We start from the raw sequence: 21,202 nt of genomic DNA on the forward strand, positions 1-21,202 counted from the left end.
TGGGGATTTTGCAGTATCCTTCCATTAGAGTGGGGAGGGAATGGGGATTTTGCAGTATCCTTCCCCTGGAGTGGGGAGTGAATGGGGATTTTGCAGTATCCTTCCGTTAGAGTGGGGAGGGAATGGGGATTTTGCAATATCCTTCCCCTGGAGTGGGGAGGGAATGGGGATTTTGCAGTATCCTTCCCCCAGGAGTAGGGTGGGAATGGAGATTTTGCAGTATCCTTCCCCCAGGAGTAGGGTGGGAATGGAGATTTTGCAGTATCTTGCCACGCCACGCCCACCAAGCCACTGGCACAAATGTTTGTTTGTCCTTATGTGGGATAATCCGGGTTTGTTTTTGTGCCCTGCTTAAACCTTAAGCCTGGATTTTCAAACCAAGGTTAGCTTCGTAGCGTTCACTCCCATCTTTTTGTTCTTCTTTGTGAGTCTTTGCGTTGGATGGAATAGATTTGAGGCACGTAGGTCCTGCCAAAGCCGCCACGTTCTTCAGTAGATACGTTTCGACAGAGGTACAAATAAAAATAAACCCGATATGATTAAAGGTGCCCCCTGGGAGCATCCTTGAAGGATGCTGTGTCTGTGTTTACTATGCAGAGCCGGAAAGGAATCAAAACTTGTGCAGGGCCTGCCTGCTTCCAGGAGAGCCGGCTGGTTTGTCGACAGCAGTGGTGCGATGGCATTAATTCACTCGGCTTGGCTGTGTGGGTGTCGCCCAAATTTTCGCAGGAGATTTTTTTTTTTTTTCCCCATCCCCGAGACTTCCCGGCAAAGCTGTAATTTCACGATAGAATGCATAGACGAGGTCACAGATTCAACCCCTCGGATCTTCAAATGAGACGAAGAGAAATCTGTTTAATTGGCTTCTTTCTCCACCCCCCTCCACCCCCTGGCAGCATGGCTGGGATTAGAATACAATAGATGAAGAATGGAATAGGAATAGGAATAGGAATAGGAATAGGAATAGGAATAGGAATAGGAATAGGAGAGGAGAGGAGAGGAGAGGAGAGGAGAGGAGAGGAGAGGAGAGGAGAGGAGAGGAGAGAAGAGAGAAATAGAGTAGAATAAAGATACAGAATAGAATAGAATAGAATAGAATAGAAGAATAGAATAGAATAGAATAGAATAGAATAGAATAGAATAGAATAGAATAGAATAGAATAGAGGGATAGGATAGGATAGGGAAATAGAATAGGATAAAGATATAGAATAGAATAGAATAAAAGATTAGAATAGAATAGAATAGAATAGAGAAATAGAGTAGAATAAAGATACAGAATAGAATAGAATAGAATAGAAGAATAGGATAGGATAGGATAGGATAGGATAGGATAGGATAGGATAGGATAGGATAGGATAGAGAAATAGAATAGAATAAAGATATAGAATAGAATAGAAGATTAGAATAGAATAGAATAAAGTAGAATAAAAAAATAGAATAGAATAGAATAGAATAGAATAGAATAGAATAGAATAGAATAGAATAGAATAACAATAGAATAACAATAGAATAGATTCAAATTAACAGAGTTGGAAGGGACCTTGTAGGTCATCCAGAATAACAATAAAATAGAATTCTGTAACCATGTTATAACCATGTTGCTTGTATCTTTCAATTTATATTGTTTTTATCAGTTTCCTGGTACGATTTGATAGTTTATTAGTAACCTTGACTATCACTAAACGTTCTATCTTTTTATTCTTGATGAACGTATTTTATTCTCCTTATGTGCACTGAGAGCATATACACCGAAGACAAATTCCTCGTGTGCCCAATCACACTTGGCCAATAAGGAAGGAAGGAAGGAAGGAAGGAGAAAGGATAGAGTAGTGTAGAATAGAATAAAATGGAATAGGAATAGGAATAGGAATAGGATTAGGAATAGGAATAGGAATGGAATGGAATAGCTTTCCTCCCCAGGAGCAAATGTCTTTTAATTTCTTGGCTGCAGTCCTCATCTGCGGTGATCTTGGAACCCAGGAAAATAAAATCTGTCACTACCTCCATTGCAATAAAATTATTATGAAGCAATTATTATGAAGTAATAAAACAAACGTCATTTTTCAGCGCAATCACCAATTTTCTGTTCTTTACCTACAGGCTGATCCTAGCAGCTAACAGAGATGAATATTACAACAGGCCATCCAAATCCGCTGATTTTTGGGACAATAGCAGCGAGATTCTCAGTGGTACGTATAGTGCTCTCTGGGTATGTGTTTAAGTCAAGCCATCCTCGACATACGGCCGATCACTTAATGACCATTCGGATTTATAACAGCCTCGAAAAAAAAGTTATTTATAAGCTGTCCTCAAAGTTACGACTGCTGCACCTGTCTCAGCAGTCACATGAATGCATTTTGGGTCCGTGGCAACTGGGCGGTTGCAGCATGTCCTGGTCCTGGTCCTGGGATTGCGGTTTGGGATATATTTTTTGATGTTTTCCAGGGGGAAAAAAGGTTTTAAAAAATGCCCTTTTGATCAATTAGATTCGGACTTATGGCCACCTGATTCACTTAACAACCATGGTGACTTGCTTAATTCACCATCTCCTGGCGATCAGCCTAAAGTCACCTAGCTGGCTTTCATGGCTAAGGCAGGACTAGAACTCACAGTCTCCGGGTGATGGGCCCAAAGTCACCCAATCAGCTTTCATGTCTAAGGCAGGACCAGAACTCCCGGTCTCCTGGTGATTGGCCCAAAGTCACCCAGCCAGCTTTTATGCCAAAGGCAGCACTAGAACTCACTGTCTCCTGGTGACTGCCCAAAGTCACCCAGTTAGCTTTCACACCTAAGGTGGGACTAGAACTCACAGTCTCCTGGTGATTGGCCCTGAGTCACCCAGTTGGCTTTCACACCTAAGGCGAGAATAGAACTGTGTCTCCTGGTGACTGGCCCAAAGTCATCCAGCCGGCTTTCATGCCTAAGGCAGGACTAGAACTCACAGTCTCCGGGTGATGGGCCCAAAGTCACCCAATCAGCTTTTATGCCTAAGGCAGGACTAGAACTCCCGGTCTCCTGGTGACTGGCCAAATTCACCCAGTTAGCTTTCACACCTAAGGTGAGACTAGAACTCACAGTCTCCTGGTTATTGGCCCTGAGTCACCCAATTGGCTTTCACACCTAAGGCGAGAATAGAACTGTGTCTCCTGGTGACTGGCCCAAAGTCATCCAGTCGGCTTTCATGCCTAAGGCAGGACTAGAACTCACAGTCTCCTGGTGATCAGAGCAAAGTCACCCAGCCTGTTTTCATGCCTAAGGCAGGACTAGACCTCACACTCTCTGGGTGATGGGCCCAAAGTCACCCAATCAGCTTTTATGCCTAAGGCAGGATTAGAACTCCCGGTCTCCTGGTGATTGGCCCAAAGTCACCCAGTTGGCTTTCACACCAAAGGTGGGACTAGAACTCACAGTCTCCTGGTGATTGGCCGAAAGTCACCCAGTTGGCTTTCGCATCAAAGGTGGGACTAGAACTCACAGTCTCCTGGTGATCAGGACTAGAACTCACAGTCTCCGGGTGATGGGCCCAAAGTCACCCAATCATCTTTTATGCCTAAGGCAGGACTAGAATTCCCGGTCTCCTGATGATTGGCCCAAAGTCATCCAGCCGGCTTTCATGGCTGATGCAGGACTAGAACTCCCAGTCTCCTGCTTTCTAGCCTAGACCAAACTGGCTTCCCCTGAAACATTATTCCTTAGTGTGGGTTATATTTACACCTTACAGAGCAGCACTTTAGTGTGGTCCTTGAAATCCCTTGATTTTAAAGACAAGAGAGGTGGATTTTGCTCGGTGCTAATCCAGTTTGTTTTTTAAGCACGCAGCTTTAGCAGATCCAGCGCTGCCCATTTTAGAAGCATTTCTGTCTATTAGTTACAGTAACAGAGTTGGAAGGGACCTTGGAGGTCATCTAGTCCCAACCCCCTGCTCATGCAGGTGACCTATACTGGAGATTCGAACCACCGACCTTTCTGATTGACAAGCTCAGCGTCTTAGCCAGCAAGCCACCTCATAGATCTCTCTCCCACTCTCTCTCCCTCCCTAAAAATCCCAAGTATTTATTGCATTCCTCACTTGATAACTATTTCCAGTCTCTGTCCCTTCTTTCTTTTCTCCTTCCTTCGTTCCTTCCTTCCTTCCTTCTCTCTCCTTCCTTCCTTCCTTCCTTCTTTCTTTCTCCTTCCTTCCTCCTTTTTCCTTCCTTCCTTCCTTTTCCTTCCTTCCTTCCTTCTTTTTCCTTCCTTCCTCCTTTCTCCTTCCTTGGTTCCTTCCTTGCTTCCTTCCTTCTCTCTCCTTCCTTCCTTGCTTCCTTCCTTCCTTCCTTCCTTCTCTCTCCTGCCCTCCTTCTCTCTCCTTCCTTCGTTCCTTGCTTGCTTGCTTGCTTGCTTGCTTCCTCTCTTTCTCTCTCTCCTGCCTAGCCATCCTAAAGTACATGTTTCAATATGCACATAAATAAAAATGGGATTTCAACAGTCAAACCATGGGGATTTTTTTGTTGTTGTTGAAAAAAAAAATATCTGCGAAGATTCTTCTCTTCTGCTTAACTTTGTTGTCACTGGCAGAGGATAAATTATTCTCTCACTCTTTCTGTCTGCCCCAAAGTTCTTCTTCTTCTTTTCTTTTTTTTAACTTTCTGAAAGTCTGGTTTTCATTCTGAATTCTTGACGAGTATGGGCTATACGTGACGACCCTTCCTCTCTACCTCTTTTATACAGAGTGATGCTTAGCGAGGGGGGGGGAATGGGGTGCTTGCTGAAATCTGAATTTTAAAAGCATTCTGGTCTGTTTTGATGTATTTATCCTCACTCTAAGCTCTGTGTGTCGTGTGTGTGTGTGTGTGTGTGTGTGTGTGTGTGTGTGTGTGCCCGCCTGCCCTTGGTTTTATAAGACGTAGGCCTTGAGCTGTCAATCTTCTCAAGAAGGTAGGTAGTTTATCTTCTGCTCCTTGTGTCGTGGTGGCTAAATGCTTTCTCCTTTCCTCTCCTGTGAAACCAGACCAGGGGTGAAATCCAGCAGGTTCTGGCAGGTTCTGGTGAACCGGTAGCCGAAATTTTGAGTAGTTCGGAGAATTAGCAAATACCATCTCTGTCTGGCCCAGAGTGGGGTGGGAATGGAGATTTTGCAATAACCTTCACCTGGAGTGGGGTGGGAATGGGGATTTTGCAGTATCCTTCCCTTAGGAGTGGGGTGGGAATGGAGATTTGGCAATATCCTTCCCTGGAGTGGGGTGGGAATGGAGATTTGGCAATATCCTTCCCCTAGGAGTGGGGTGGGAATGGGGATTTTGCAGTATCCTTCCCTTAGGAGTGGGGTGGGAATGGAGATTTGGCAATATCCTTCCCTGGAGTGGGGTGGGAATGGAGATTTGGCAATATCCTTCCCCTAGGAGTGGGGTGGGAATGGATTTGGCAATATCCTTCCCCTGGAGTGGGATGGGAATGGGGATTTTTCAGTATCCTTCCCCTGCCACACCTACCAAGCGTTGGTAAAATGAGGACCCAGATTGTTGGGGGCAAGAGGCTGACTCTGTAAACTGCTTAGAGACGGCTGTAAGGCACCATGAAGCAGTATATAAGTCTAAGTGCTATTGCTATTGTCCTTCCTTCCTTCCTTCCTTCCTTCCTTCCTTCCTTCCTTCCTTCCTTCCTTCCTTCCTTCCTTCTGGTTGACTCAGCCTTCTATCCTTCCAAGGTCAGTAAAATGAGGACCCAGTTTGTTGGGGGCAATAGGCTGACTCTGTAAACCGCTTTGAGAGGACTGTAAGGCACTGTGAAGCGGTATATAAGTCTGCTATTGCTATTCCTTCCATCCTTCCTTCCTTCCTTCCATGCATCCATCCATCCATAGTGCACATCAGTTAGAATGCAGTACTGCAGGCTGACTCTGCCCACTGTTAGCAGTTCGATCCTGACTGGCTCAAGGTTGACTGAGCCTTCCATCCTTCCGAGGTGGGTAAAATGAGGACTCAGATTGTTGGGGGCAATAGGTCTGTAAACCGCTTAGAGGGGACTGTAAGGCACTGTGAAGCAGTATATAAGTCTAAGGGCTATTGCTATTGCTAAAACAGGGCAATAGAAATTGTGAGCTCAGTTGTGGTTATAAGTCAAGGACTTCCTATACACCTTTCCTGCCTCACACCTGTCTAAGAAACGACTTCCACTTTTAGAATGCCGTTTGTCGGTAACCAACCACAGGTTGCTTAATGGTGTCCACCCAGGTAATTCCTTGGTCTTTTGTTGTTAATGGCAGGCTTGGATATGGAAGAAGGGAAAGAAGGTGGATCCTGGCTTGGAATCAGCAAGAAAGGCAAGATGGCCGCCTTGACCAATTACATGCAGCCTCAGATCAACAAGCAGGCAAAAGGAAGAGGCAAGTATGTAGTAGGAAATGAGAGGTGGATGGGATGTCACCCGCTTAACTAAAAAAAAAAATGTTTATCCGTAACTGTAATAGAGCCTGTAGTATATAATTATAAACTGTAATGACCATCTATAGTTAAAAAGGGCGTTCTTGGTGGTTAGACTGCGGTATTGCAGGCTGACTCACTGCCCACCGCCAGGAGTTCGATTCCTTCAATCCTGACCGGCTGAAAGTTGACTCAGCCTTCCATCCTTCCGAAGTCAGTAAAATGAGGACCCAAATAAGTGATTGGCAGTGATTAATTTAGCCCAGAATGTTTAGATTTTCTTTGGGGCGAAATCTGCCCTCTCTTTGTGAATTGTTGGCTGTCCAATAAAGGTATTTTGCAAACAAGAAGTTGAATAACCTAAAAGCAGGCAAATGTTAATACTTTCATTGAAACAGGAACTGCGACATTCTGCTAAAATAAACACAATCTGTGGCTTAAAAACTAATAGCTTTTTTTTTCTCACCAAGCTCCCTGGTCACCAAATTATATTGTGCAGCCTGCAAATATTTATCGCGTTACTGAGATATCATATTTATTAAACAAATGGCCCTCTAATTGATAGGCTGCGCTTTATTGCTCTGCTGGTCAGTAAGAGCGATAAAAGCCCATGAAATAGAGGAGACAATGGAGAGACCAGGGGAAAAGACAGAACTAAATAAAGAAAAACAAGAAGATAAGAAGAAGACGGTAATAAAAACCTATGAAGCAATTCAGGGAAAACTACATGTTAAAAGACCCAAAAAATGATACTAGATAAACAGAAAAGATATCTTTGAAAAGAAAATGGAGAGTTGGGCAGATCCTCTGGAGGTTTGGCAACAAAAGATAGTAGAGATGGAAGAAATACTTAAAATTAAAAAAGGAAAGATGTAGATAGAGACGACGACCCAGGGATGAATGTGGGAGGCAAGTCAAAAAACGAATAAGAATTGAAATATTAAAACAGATGGCAAGAGATGACGGATAGAGGAAATGTTTTGTAACAGAAAGTTGGCTTTACTAGGAGCTAGAATAGAGGCAGGCACAAGAAATAGGGGGAATATTATTATGCAAATTTCTCATATAATATATTAAAAGTAATAGCTATAAAGATTAGATGTTGAAAGATGGTGTACATTCTAATGATATTGTTATTAGAATGGGGGACTAAAATGTTGAACAATTAAATAATGAAGGCTTATATTTTAAAACAAATATGTATAAGAATATTATTACAATTACATAAGTATGATTTAAATAATATTAATACTATCATTACTAAGGTAAAGGTAAAGGTTCCCCTCGCACATACATGCTAGTCGTTCCCGACTCTAGGAGGCAGTGCTCATCTCCATTTCTAAGCCGAAGAGCTGAACTACCTGATGTTGGCAAACGGGCCGTTTCTGGCCTCCCCAAGCTCCTAGAAAGGCCCTGGAGCCTGGGGAAGAGCAAAAAACGGCCTACCATGCCATCACATGACAATACCATTACATTCTGGCAGCTCATTCAATTCTGAAATACTACTAAGCTTACCTGATGTGGCAAAATATCTGGTCTCACTTCTGGGAAGAGATGCTTCCTTAGTTATAAACCACGTGTTATATTCCTCTCTTTGCAGGCGCCCTGGTGACCAATTTCTTGACGTCAGAAATGGACAGTTACTCTTACTTGAAGAAAGTGGCCTCGGAAGGACACCTTTACAATGGCTTTAATTTGATAGCAGCCGACTTAAGGTAAATCTGTAGTAAGCCTTCCCCATTTAAGGAGCGGAATTCAGAAACCGACTCCGCAGATGTTACGTGTTTGTTGCTTGATAGCAGAGGCTCCGTGCTACCTGGTATGTTTCTCCCTCCACCCTCCGCCATAAGCACGGCATTTGAATTCAGAAATGGAGAATCACAACTTTGCCTGGGATTTTGGCTTTGGTTTTGATGGCCCGAGTTTTTTCTGAATCAAGGCCAGGGGGTGGGATTCAGCCGGTTCAGATCGGTTCAGGCGAACCGGATGGTAATTCTACATCTGGTTCGCCCAACCGGAAGTTGCAAGGACTGGCTGGCCCCACCCACTCCGCCCCGCCCCTCTCAGAAGTCTCCATGCAGCCCGTTTTGGATGCGAGGTAAGTGCAAGGCCCGCGCGGAGGCTCTGGGAGGGCGAACAACGGGCCTAACGGAAGTATCGGAAGTCCAGAAATGGGCCCGTTTCTGGCCTCTGGAGCCCGGGGGAGGCTGTTTTCGCCCTCCCAGAGGCTCGGCGAAAGCCTCTGGAGCCTGGGAAGGGCAAAAACACTCCCCCACCCCCACTGTGGTGCAGGAGGCCGAGTAGGCCACACCCCCATGGCCAGGGGTCAGCAACCTGCGCCTCTGGAGCCGCATGTGGCTCTTTCACCTCTCTGATGCGGCTCCCTGTCACTCAAAATATGTGTCACAACCACCAATGTGCCACACCCACCGGCACGCGATTTATTGAGCTTTTCAACCCCCAGTAGGCCAACCATGGATAAATCCAAGAGAAGAAAAAAAGTTTCAGAAGAAAACAGAACGTTTAATTCAACTACATAGGCTAGTTTTGTGGCTGCTCGAAAAATAGTCAGGCACGGAAAGAGTTTTGTGGCTCCCGGTGTTTTCTTTTCTGTGGGAAACGGGTCCAAATGGCTCTTTGAGCGTTTAAGGTGGCAGACCCCTGACCATGGCCATGCCCACCCAGGCAGCAAACCGGTTGCTAAAATTTTTCAATCCCATCCCTGATCAAGGCCATTTCCACTGCCACCCCGGTGGGAAACAGCTGGATGCTTAAACGCATGTTGCTCCTGCAGTTTTTTCAGGCCTGTCATTCATAACTTCCGGAGTTCCCCCAATTGCTGTCGTTCAGCTTTGCTTTTTTGCATTTCTGTGGCTTTCCCAAACCGCTTCAATCCGCCGTACCCTGCCATCTGGTGACTTTTTCACACTGAGGCCCGTTTAAATCTAATTTACAGCATATTTGAAGAGCAGGCTGGTCTTTTGAACGCCTTGCCCATTGTCCTTGATGGTGAATGGAAACTAATCAAGGAGAGAAGCAACTTTGAATTGAGGAGAAACTTCCTAACAGTGAGGACCATTAACCAGTGGAACAGCTCGCCACCAGAAGTTGTGGGTGCTTCATCACTGGAGGTTTTTAAGAAGAGACTGGACAGCCACTTATCTGATCAAGTAGTATAGGGTCTCCTATTTGAGCAGGGGGCTGGACTAGAAGACCTCCAAGGTCCCTTCTGGCTCTATTCAGATTGATTGATTGATTGATTGATTGATTTTCCAAGGTGCTAAGTTATAAGAGCCGAGGTTGCGCAGTGGTTAGAGTGCTGTATTGCAGCACTTCAACTGACTGCTAGTTCAACAGATCAGCAGATCAAATCTCACCGGCTCAAGGTTGACTCAGCCTTCCATCCTTCCGAGGTGGGTAAAATGAAGACCCAGATTGTTGGGGGCAATATGCTATTTAGTATACTGCCAATTGTTGTAAGCCGCCCAGAGTCCTCGGAGAGTGGGCGGAATAGAAATATGATTAATAAAAAATAAATAAATAAATAAGTTCCTGCACATGGACTGAGTGAGAAGCACATTCCTGATACTGGAATTCTTAATGTTTAGCTTGCATGACAGCCTTTTCCTAACTGTACACTTCTGTGTTTCTTAATCTTGGGAACTTTAAATCGTGTGGATTTCGACTCCCAGAATTGCCCAGCTAGCATGCCGGCTGGGGAATTCTGGGAGTTGAAGTCCATACATCTTAAAATTGCCCAGGTTGAGAAACACCATTATACATCTGGTCCTCAGCTTAAAATCACAATTAAGCCCCCCAAATTTCCCTTGTTAAGGAAGGCAGTTATTAAGTGAATCGTGTCCTGTTTTACGACCTTTTGCCATGGTCAAATGACTACAGTTAGCAATAGCACTTAGACTTATATACTCTTCACAGTGCTTTTATAGCCCTCTCTAAGCAGTTTGAAGAGTCAGCCTCTTGCCCCCAACAATCTGGGTCCTCATTTTACTGAACTCGGAAGGCTGAGTCAACCTTGAACTGGTCAGGATTGAACTGCTGGCAGTCGGCAAAATTAGCCTGCAATACTGCATTCTAATCACAAGGAAGGAAGGAAGGAAGGAAGGAAGAAAATAACCCCCCCCCGAAAATAAGCCCTCCCTGAAAATATTTAAACGCATATGCAGCCAGTCCCTGCCATTTCCTATGGTTTCCTCCACATGCCCCAAAATAATAAGACCTCTCCGAAAATAAGGCCAAGCGCTTATTTTGGGGTTCAAAAAAATATAAGACAGGGTCTTATTTTCGGGAAAACACGGTAAGTAGAAAAGGAAATAGGTAATAGGAAGAATGAGAAGATTAATAGTAGTGCAGACTTAGTAAATAGTTTGACAGTGTTGAGGGAATTATTTGTTTAACAGAGTGATAGCATGGGGGAAAAACTGTCCTTGTGTCTAGTTGTTCTGGTGTGCAATGCTCTATAGTGTCGTTTTGAGGGTAGGAGTTGAAATAGTTTATGTCCAGGATGCGAGGGGTCTGTAGATAATTTCACAGCCCTCTTTTTGACTCCTGCAGTATACAGGTCCTCAATGGAAGGCAGGTTGGTAGTCATGGTTTTTTCTGCAGTTCTAATTATCCGTTGAAGTCTGTGTCTGTCTTGTTGGGTTGCAGAACCGAACCAGACAGTTATAGAGGTGCAGATGTCAGACTCACCTTTCAGAAAAAAATTAGATATACCATATTTTTCGGAGTATAAGACGCACCTTTTCCCTCCAAAAAAGAGAGTGAAAATCTGGGTGCGTCTTATACTCCGAATGTAGCCTCGCCCAGCTTCTCAAACGGAGATTTCAGAGGCTGAAAAAAGCATCAGAAACGAAGCTTCAGAAAAAAAGCCCCCAAACGGAGCTTCAGAAAAGAAGCCCCAAGCGGAGCTTCAGAAAAAAAGCCCCCAAACAGAGCTTCAGAGGCTTTTTTTCTGAAGCTCTGTTTCGGAGGCTTTCAAAAGGAGGAAAAAAAGTTTTTTCTGAAACAGAGTTTCAGAAGTTTCAGAGGCAGAAAAAAAAGCAAGGCACAGAGCTCACAACCAAGGAACCTGTTGCTAAAATTCACCTCTGGGAACAGCTGATTGGGGGTATTCCGGGAGGCCGATCCACCTGCCAATCAGCTTTTTTCTTACTTTCCTCCCCAAAAACTAAGGTGCGTCTTATACTCCGAAAAAGACGGTATCTTTTAGACATATTCACCATCTTGAGTTACTTATGGATTAATCAAAGTGGGATTTTTTAAAAAATGAAACTCTGGTGCCACGATGCCAGGGGTAGCCCTGGTGCTACGGGTGACGAGCCAAAATCTTTGAATGAACTCGGAGCAGTTTAAACTGTGCACATCCCCAATCAAAATTCTTGAAAGAAATGACTCTTCCCACTGGGACCGAAAACATCCTATCGTTATCTGACCCTCGATTTCCCTCCCTCCCCCACCCCCCCGTAGTCAAAAATGATGTTCAAAAAGAAAGGTGGGAAAAAAAAGGTTATCCTCTCTTGACTGCAAATCACAACGCCGTCGTACATATTTTGACAAGGACAGGGAAAACATCCTTGGCAATAATTGCTTCGGAGATCCTTTTCTGACAGCTTGATCAAGCCGCTCAGAGGAATGGATGAGCAGCTCTTTAGAAAAATTAATAGCTGAACTCAGAGCCAAAGAGGAACGATGCTCAGTTTTCAAAACATGCCAAGACTCTCATGTTGGTCTTCTTTCCCACAAAAGGAGGATTACGGTTCTCCCTCTCCGTTGTACTTCAGATACAAGCAGGTACAAGCAAGAATAAATGCAGCGATCTCCTCCTGATCTCCACGAACGAGAGGCGATGCTGAATCAACGGTTATTATAAACGTCGTTTCGGAGAAACCTTGTTTTTTATAAAGACCACATTTTGAAGGTCAAAGCAGTGGGTGGTAGATTTTATTATCTTTTTTTTTTTTAAAAGGCCTCCTCCGTGTCCACGAGACTATTAGAATTCACCTCAGCTTGCGAGTCAAGGTAGCTGTTGTGGCTTGTCGACTGCCGGCCCCCTCCAGCAGCCGAATCAGATGAGGAGGAGGAGGAGGCGTGGGAGTCAGGGCCAGCATTAAGGTAACCTGAGAGCTCCGAGGGAGAAGACAGAATGGAGCTGTCAGAGATAGAGACAGAGGCCGTCCATCGGCCCTCAGATGGAGAGTCAACAGCCCCCAGGTCTGGAGGTGGCCGATGAGGAAGAGGAGGAACAGCTGGGTCCAGTGCCTGACGCGTGGATGTGCAGAAGGCAGAGGAGAGGAGAGCAGTGGAAATCTATGAGCCGGTCCTTGGGATGGAAGAGCCACCGCTGCTAGCGAAGCCCCACCCTAGCTCTGGGGATAAAAGGCAGGGGGCGGAGACAAATAGATGTGACAGACAACTATTCATCTCCCTGCTGGACAGACTTGTTAGTCTGCGGTAAGAGAGAAACTTTTTGCCAGGGCTGCCGGCGCTCCTAATAAAGGAATCTTTGAGTTAACTTCAGAGGGTTTGTCGTGTTTGGGGAGCTGGGTCAGAACAGTAGGCCTCATCTCCGCGATGAAGAGACAATGCTGAATCCACGGTCATCACGACCATCGTTTGAGAGAAACCTGCTTTTTTCTAAAGGCCACATCTTGAAGGTCAAAGCAGTGGGTGGTAGATTTTATTTTATTTTATTTCATTTCATTTTTAAACTCCTCCACCGTGTCCAGGAGGCTATTAGAATTCACCGAAAGGCAGCTTGCGAGTCGAGGTAGGTGGCTCCGAAGCTTCCCTTTAAAACTTTTCAAAACGTCTTCAGTGGGAGCAGCGATCTGAAGATCCCAGCAGGATCATAACTACAGGTCAGCCGTGGTCTTGATTTGCTAATGTGCCCTTGGACTGTCTGCCACGAAGCGAGAAGCCCTCCTAGAACAGAGGATGGAGAAAGGAGAAGAAGGGGGGGAAAGGAGGTGGCTTCCTATAGAGAGAAGAAACTTTGGATAACCTACATTTCTCTTCCTTATTTATTACATTTTTATGCTCCCTATATCCACTATGACCGTGATGGCGAATCTATGGCACGCTTGCCACAGGTGGCACACAGTGTTCTATCCCCGTCTCACACACGCACACAAACAGACAGCCAGGGGTTAAATAAAACTGGCAGACAACAAATTCTTTTGATAAGAGGATTGGCAGCAACCCAGTAGCTGCTTGCCAAGAACTTTACTCATAGAGGGAGGGGTTGTTCCTCCGTCAGATAAACCCAAACAAGATACACACAGTTCAAGAATTGTCAAGTCCAGTCCGTATTAAATCCAAGGCAGATAATGTTGTTTCCAAAGATACAATGTGCCTTGCTAGTAGTTTACTTTTGTCCGTTACAGAGTCTGAATGGCCACCTCACCCACTTTTATCCCCTGTGGGATGTGGTCCAGTGACTCAGCTTAATCTCTAGCACGCCTCCTTTTCTGCTGTGTGCGCTTGTCTCTCCAATGCTCGCATGGATCCAGCCAAGACTTATCTCCGTCACTGTCCAACTGCAAGGAGATCCCTGGCTCCTGGCCAATCTCTTCTCCTGCGGGAGACACCTGAGGCATTGCCAGAGAGGAGGGTCCTGGAGAGGGAGGCCTGGCCAACTCCTCTCCTTCATATTCGGAGCCTTCTCCCTCCGATAAATTGGCCTCGGGGGTCGGAGTCACAACACGTGGAGCCATATCTGTGGGCATGTGAGCATTGCCCTAGTTCAGCTCCAGCGCGCATGTGGGCGCCGGCCACCTGATTTTCGGGCCTTCCGGGCCCACCGGAAGTCAGGAAAAAGACTGTTTCTGGCCTCCGGAGAGCCTCCGGAGGGGGTGGGGAAGGCCGTTTTTGCCCTCCCCAGGCTCCAAGAAAGCCTCTGGAGCCTGGGGAGAGCGAAAAACAGGCCTACTGGGCCCACTGTGCCATCATGTGCCAAAAGTGGGAGGGGTGCGGGGGGGGTCGTGTGCACATGCGCGATGGGGGCGGGCCACATTGAATTATGGGTGCAGGCACACACACGCGCGACACCTCCACACGACCCCCGTTTTTGGCACGCGATGGCAAAAAGGTTGCCCTCTGAGGTGACTCTGGGAGGCTGGCAAGTTGTAAGTAAGTAAAAATAATTAGGGGTCGTCCTCCACATACGACCACAAGTGAGCCAGGGGTGGGTTCTACTTACCTTTACTACCAGATCGTCAGTGATCACGTCGGGGCAGGTGGGCGGTGCCTCCCGCCGCCATTACTACTGGTTCGCAAAAACCGGTAGTGAGCCCAACATTTCCCTTGCAAAGCCAGACGTGTGTTCAGTGAATTTTACCCCGTTTTTATGCCCTTTCTTACCACGGCCGCTAAATGAATCGCTGCCGTTGTCAAGTTAGTAGCACGGTTGTTCAACGGATCTGGCTTTTTTCCCCACGGACTTTGCTTGTCAGGCGGTCGCAAACGGGGATCCCATGACCCCGGGGACGCCGCAGACCGTCATAACTATGAGTCTGAATTTGGATCACGTGATTGCGGGGTTATGCCGCAGTGGTTGAAGTGTGAAAAGCAGTCGTCCGTCGCTTTTTTTCAGTGCCGTCGTAACTTTGAACGGTCACTAAATGGACTGCTGTTAAGTCGGGGACTACCTGTAATTAAAATACTAAAACACTAAAACTACACAGATGGTGCTTTTTGAGCTATTTTGAAGCCAGGAATAAGAGACGGTTGGTTCTCTTGGTGTTTTGATTAGATTAACAAAATTGGAAGGGACCTTATAGGTCATTGATGGCTAACGTTTTTTTAGTCGTGCGCCGAAAGCATGTGTGTGCATGTGAAACAGGGCACATGCGTGCCGGGACCCATAATGCAATTCGGTGGGGGCTGCACATGCACGCAAGACCCCCTACGTTCCTCCCGCCCCCCCGTGCATGCACGCGTGAGCCCCCCGCCCCCCTTTTGGGCCTAGTAGGCCTCCCTGCAGCCTCCTGGGCCCAAAAACAGGCCGCGGAGGGCGCACCACACACACACACACCGGGCTCCACCCGCCCCCATTCATGCGCGTGATCACAGCCCCCGTGCATGCGCGCATAACCCCCTATACATGCACGTGTGTCTCCCGCGTGTGCCCTCACAGCCCTATACCATTTCAGGCAAATCGTTGTGCAATCCCTTTTTAAAAACTTCCAGTGTTGGAGCATTCACAGCTTCTGGAGGCAAGTTGTTCCACTGGTTAATTGTTCTCCCTGTCAGGAAATTTCTCCTTAATTCCAGGTTGCTTCTCTCCTTGATTGGTTTCCATCCGTTGCTTCTTGTCTTCTGGTGCTTTGGAAAATAAGTTGGACCAGGGGTGAAATGCTCCCGATTCAGACCGGATCACCTGATCTGGTAGTGATGGAGATGGGTGGTTCGGAGAACTGGTAGCAAAAATTCCCTGCCCTCTTCCCCCCATTGCCCAGCTGAGCCTTTACCTCTCTCTCTCTTTCTATCTATCTATCTATCTATCTATCTATCTATCTATCTATCTATCACTATCTATCACTATTCATATACATCTGTCTCTCTCTCCATCTCTCTTTTCTGCAATTATGTCCGTCTATCTATCTATACATCTTTCTCTCTCTCCATCTCTTTTCTGCAATTATGTCTATCTATCTATCTATCTATCTATCTATCTATCTATCTATCTATCTATCTATCTATCTATCTATCTATCTATCACTATTCATATACATCTGTCTCTCTCTCCATCTCTCTCTTCTGCAATTATGTCCGTCTATCTATCTATCTATCTATCTATCTATCTATCTATCTATCTATCTATCTATCTATCTATCTATCTATCTTCATATACATCTCTCTCTCTTCATCTCTTTTCTGCAATTATGTCCATCTATCTATCTATCTATCTATCTATCTATCTATCTATCTATCTATCTATCTATCTTAATATACATCTTTCTCTCTCTCCATCTCTTTTCTGCAATTATGTCCATCTATCTATCTATCTATCTATCTATCTATCTATCTATCTATCTATCTATCTATCTATCTATCTATCTATCTATCTATGGATGTGGTGGCTCAGTGGCTAAGATGCTGAGCTTGTAGATTGAAAGATCGGCAGTTCAGCGGTTCGAATCCCTCGTGCCGCATAACGGGGTGAGCTCCCGTGACTTTTGTCCCAGCTTCTGCCAACCTAGCAGTTCGAAAGCACGTAAAAATGCAAGTGGAAAAATAGGGACCACTTTGGTGGGAAGGGAACAGTGCTCCATGCGCCTTTGGTGTTGAGTCATGTCAGCCACATGACCACAGAGACGCCTTCAGACAGCGCTGGCTCTTCGGCTTAGAAATGGAGATGAGCACCGCCCCCTAGAGTCGGGAACGATTAGCACATATGTGCGAGGGAACTGTTAATTTTACTGTTGGGATTACCTTGTGAGCATCGGATAAAAAGAGAGCAAATTGGCTATCCTTCTCCTGAAAACGGCACTTCATTATTTCCGCCTCCCCCCGCCTGCTTTTTTCTCTCTTTCTCCATCTTCCCCCCCCTCCCCATTGATGCTGACGTTTTTATGCCCGCCGTAAAACAATCCTTGCAAGGCACTTTGGTTTATAGGCCCGACATAGCAAGATGGGTGTGTATATGTTTGTGTGTGTGTGAGAGAGACAGAGAGAGAGAGAGACGTCCAGTGTTTTTATGTTTTCACGGATCAATTCTGACGGGTTCATTACCGCTTGGATTTTGCTGGGATGCTGTTGGCGGATTCCAAAGCATTAAAACCAGGGTGGTTCAGCCGTCTCTTTTGATAATAAGACAAAAAAATATATGAAACAATTGGGGGTGTCTGATAGTGGAAATTAGAGCAGATTAGAGCCACTGTGCACCATGGATGGATGGATGGAAGGAAGGAAGGAAGAAGGGCAATAGCACTTAGATTTATATACCGCTTCACAGGGCTTTTACAGCCCTCTCTAAGCGGTTTACAGAGTCAGCCTCGTGCCCCCAACAATCTGGGTCCTCATTTTACTGACCTTGAAAGGATGGAAGGCTGAGTCAACCTTGAGCCAGTCAGGATCGAACTGCTGGCAGTGGGCAGAGTCAGCCTGCAATACTGCATTCCAACCACTGTGCACCATGGATGGATGGACGGAAGGAAGGAAGGAAGGAAGAAGGAAGGAAGGAAGGAAGGAAGGAAGGAAGGAAGGAAGGAAGGAAGGAAGGAAGGAAGGAAGGAAGGGCAATAGCATTTAGACTTATATACCGCTTCACAGGGCTTTTACAGCCCTCTCTAATCGGTTTACAGAGTCGGCCTGGTGCCCCCAACAATCTGGATCCTCATTTTACTGAACTCAGAAGGATGGAAGGCTGAGTCAATCAGAAGGAAGGAAGGAAGAGGAAAAGGAAGAACAATAGCAATAGCTCTTAGACTTATATCCTGCTTCACAATGCTTTTACAGCCCTCTCTAAGCGGTTTACAGAGTCAGTCTCTTTCCCCCCAACAATCTGGATCCTCATTTTACCCACCTCGGAAGGATGGAAGTCTGAGTCAACCTTCAGCCAGTCAGGCTCAAACTGCTGGCAGTGGGCAGAGTCAGCCTGCGATACTGCATTCTAACCACTGCGCCACCAAGGCTCCACAAATATGGTTTTTTTTCATAACTAGGAGGTGCCAGATCCCTCAAACAAGAGATCCCTCAATAAATCTCCAGTAGATCCCCCCCCCCCGGTCCATGCTAGCATTAGAATGTGCAATCATCCTTTTTGGGAATGAGAGCCTGATAGTTGTTGTCGTCGTTGTCATTTTTCTCACTTCCAAAATTGCCGGCAGCAGTTTTTAACCACGGAGGTGTGTATATTTGCAGAGATACTTCTGGGGAGACCCAGAATGTAGGAAAAACAAACTGCAGATGTTCTGAATTAGCAAGCCTGCACGTCTAATGCATCGCCCACCGTCTCGGCCCACCCCCATCCTTACACTTCAAGAATCCTTATTCCTACATTACTCCCTCAAAATAGAAATTAATATCCATTTTGCCCAAGGACCGATGTTAAAAATAAGCCACCAGGGACTGACTTGTCAATAAAATTAGGATGATTGTTGTTTTCTTCTTATTTTTATTGTACAATCGGGCTCCATAAGTACATTCGAAGAGCTGGCTTTGATGAATTGGTTTCTCTATCACGTCCCCTCACTCAATTAATAATGGATTTCATTAATTCCAATCCTATCTCAGTACTCAAGGATTTCTTAACTTCTGATTAGGAGAAAGCAACGCAGAAGAGCAAAAGAAGTGATTATCAAAGAATTCGAATAATTGCTGTGCGTCAAATGCAAAGGCTGTTTGTGGTTTAAACCATGTTCAAATTCTTTGTTTGTTTGCTTGTTGCCCGTCTCACTGTCAAGAGATTTTTGAATTTTTGGCCTTTTTTCTCAGTCTAGTATTTGAACTACAAGTCTATCTCTTTTGGGTAAAAAGCCCAGTTTCTATTTAACTTGGTTTTGATTTACTTAACTTAGTTTAATTACTAGAGCCAGTTTGGTCCCGTAGGTAGTTAAGGCGCCAGGCTAAAAATCAGGAGACTGAGTTCTAGTCCCGCCTTAAGCATGAAAGCCAATTGGTGACTCAGGGCCAATCACCAGGAGACTGTGAATTCTAGTCCCGCCTTAGGCATGAAAGCCAACTGGGTGACTCAGGGCCAATCACCAAGAGACTGGGAGTTCTAGTCCCCCCTTAGGCATGAAAGCCAACTGGGTGACTCGGGGCCAATCACCAGGAGATTGGGAGTTCTAGTCCCGCCTTAGGCATGAAAGCCAACTGAGTGACTCAGGGCCAATCACCAGGAGACTATGAATGCTAGTCCCGCCTTAGGCATGAAAGCCAAGTGGGTGACTCAGGGCCAATCACCAGGAGACTGGGAGTTCTAGTCCCGCCTTAGGCATGAAAGCCAAGTGGGTGACTCAGGGCCAATCACCAGGAGACTGTGAATTCTAGTCCCGCCTTAGGCATGAAAGCCAACTGGGTGACGCAGGGCCAATCACCAGGAGACTGTGAATTCTAGTCCCGCCTTAGGCATGAAAGCCAACTGGGTGACGCAGGGCCAATCACCAGGAGACTGGGAGTTCTAGTCCCGCCTTAGGCATGAAAGCCAACTGGGTGACTCAGGGCCAATCACCAGGAGACTGTGAATTCTAGTCCCCACCTTAGGCATGAAAGCCAGCTGGGTGAGCTGGTTCATACCATTACTGAATGCATGGAATCTTGGCCAGGTTCACAAGCCTGCTTTAAACCAAGGTTAGCAGGAATCCTGGCTGATCTGGGCATAATAAACAATGGCCCTAGGTTTAGTCACCATGCAAAGCTCTCCTTATTTATTTCACTTAATTTTTGTATTAAGGAAACTTTTTTGCACGCGCTGCTCGTTTGCATTGCAACCTCACAACTTATGGGCAAGTGGGAATCCGTGAAGATCTTACTCATCGACTCAGCACAGTTCTCTCCACAATCCTTTTAAGATTTTCTTCTCTCTCTCTCCCTCACTCTTTCTTTCCCACTCTCTTCTCTCCTTCCCTCCCTCCCTCTCCTCTCTCTCTCTCCCTCTCTCTTTCGCTCTCTCTTCAATCCTTCCCTCCCTCTCTTTCTCTCCTCTCTCTCCTTCCCTCCCTCCCCCTCCCCCTCTCTTTTCTTCTCTCTTCTCCTTCCCTCCCTCCCTCTTTCTCTCTTTTCTCTCTCCTTCCCTCTCTCTTCTCTCCTTTCCTCTCTCTCTCTCTTTCTCTCTTCTCTCTCTCCTTCCCTCCCCCTCTCTCTTTCTCTCTCTCTCCCTCTCTCTTTCTCTCTTCTCTCCTTCCCTCCCTCCTCCCTCTCTCTCTTTCCCTCTCTCTTCTCTCCTTCCCTCCCACTCTCTCTCTTTCCCTTTCTCTCCTTCCCTCTCTCTTTCCCTCTCTCTTCTCTCCTTCCCTCCCACTCTCTCTCTTTCCCTCTCTCCCTCTCCCACTCTCTCTTTCCGTCTCTCCCTCTCCCGCACTCTCTCTTCCTCCCTCTCTCCCTCCCTCTCCCTCTCTTTTTAATCAAGACAAACAGGTAAGAAAAAAAAAAAAACCCAAGGAATTGTAAGTTAATTCGCACAGACGGCTACGCAAGCGAGACCACATCTTTGATCCACTCTCTTTTGCATCGCAAAATACGCGCGATGCATTCATTATTTTTTGTGTTTTAGTGTTTCTCAAACTTAAAAGGTTAACAGCTCCACGTGGCCTGTTTTTCTTTGGGGAAAAGACCCACCTAAAAAAGAGGAAGCTCAGAATGATGAATGCACAATGCAGGACCATCGTCTCTTGGGACTGCATCCTGCGTTTTGCAGGGAGAAAAGGTATTGAGTTTAAGAGGGGTTTCTACTCCCGCCGGGGAAAATAAAGTGATAAATCAGAATTATATTTGCCCTGGTTGATGTGACAGCTGTGCTGGGCCACACGCATCTCACTTGAAACCATAGAATCTGTTTGCACCCAAAATGGATGAAATTCCAGTGTCGGTACAAACAGCTTTGAGGAAATAGGTAGAGAATCTTCCAATCCCACATAGGAAAGCATCCTTCGCCATCCAGAAAGAAAGAAAGAAGAAAGAAAGAAGAAAGAAAAAGGATGGAAGGAAAGAGAGAGAGAAAACAAAAAAAAGAAAGAAAGGAAAAAAGAAAAAGGAAGGAAGGAAAGAGAGAGAAAGACAGAGAAAGAAAGAAAAAAGAAAGGAAAAAAAAGAGAGAGAAAGGGGCAGTGACTTGGAA

The 21,202-nt window shown here is 45.8% G+C and overlaps 1 protein-coding gene across 2 annotated transcripts in view; it reads left to right on the forward strand.

Moving 5' to 3' along the window:
- The window catches only part of TANGO2 (transport and golgi organization 2 homolog), a 61,998-nt gene that overhangs the window by 15,751 nt on the left and 25,045 nt on the right, over nt 1-21,202 (forward strand). The window contains exons 3-6 of one of the 2 annotated variants that reach the window (XM_087880256.1): nt 2,096-2,190; nt 6,246-6,365; nt 8,003-8,117; nt 17,727-21,146. In XM_087880256.1, the coding sequence (XP_087736382.1) occupies nt 2,096-2,190; nt 6,246-6,365; nt 8,003-8,117; nt 17,727-18,135 (739 nt within the window). In that variant the 3' untranslated portion in view covers nt 18,136-21,146. Of the gene's footprint in view, nt 1-2,095; nt 2,191-6,245; nt 6,366-8,002; nt 8,118-17,726; nt 21,147-21,202 lie in introns of those variants that run through there. The other variant, XM_087880255.1, reaches the window with a different exon arrangement.

The sequence above is a fragment of the Pantherophis guttatus genome, chromosome 17 (assembly GCF_059756535.1).
Source record: "Pantherophis guttatus breed Tessera chromosome 17, ASM5975653v1, whole genome shotgun sequence".
NCBI lineage: Eukaryota > Metazoa > Chordata > Lepidosauria > Squamata > Colubridae > Pantherophis > Pantherophis guttatus.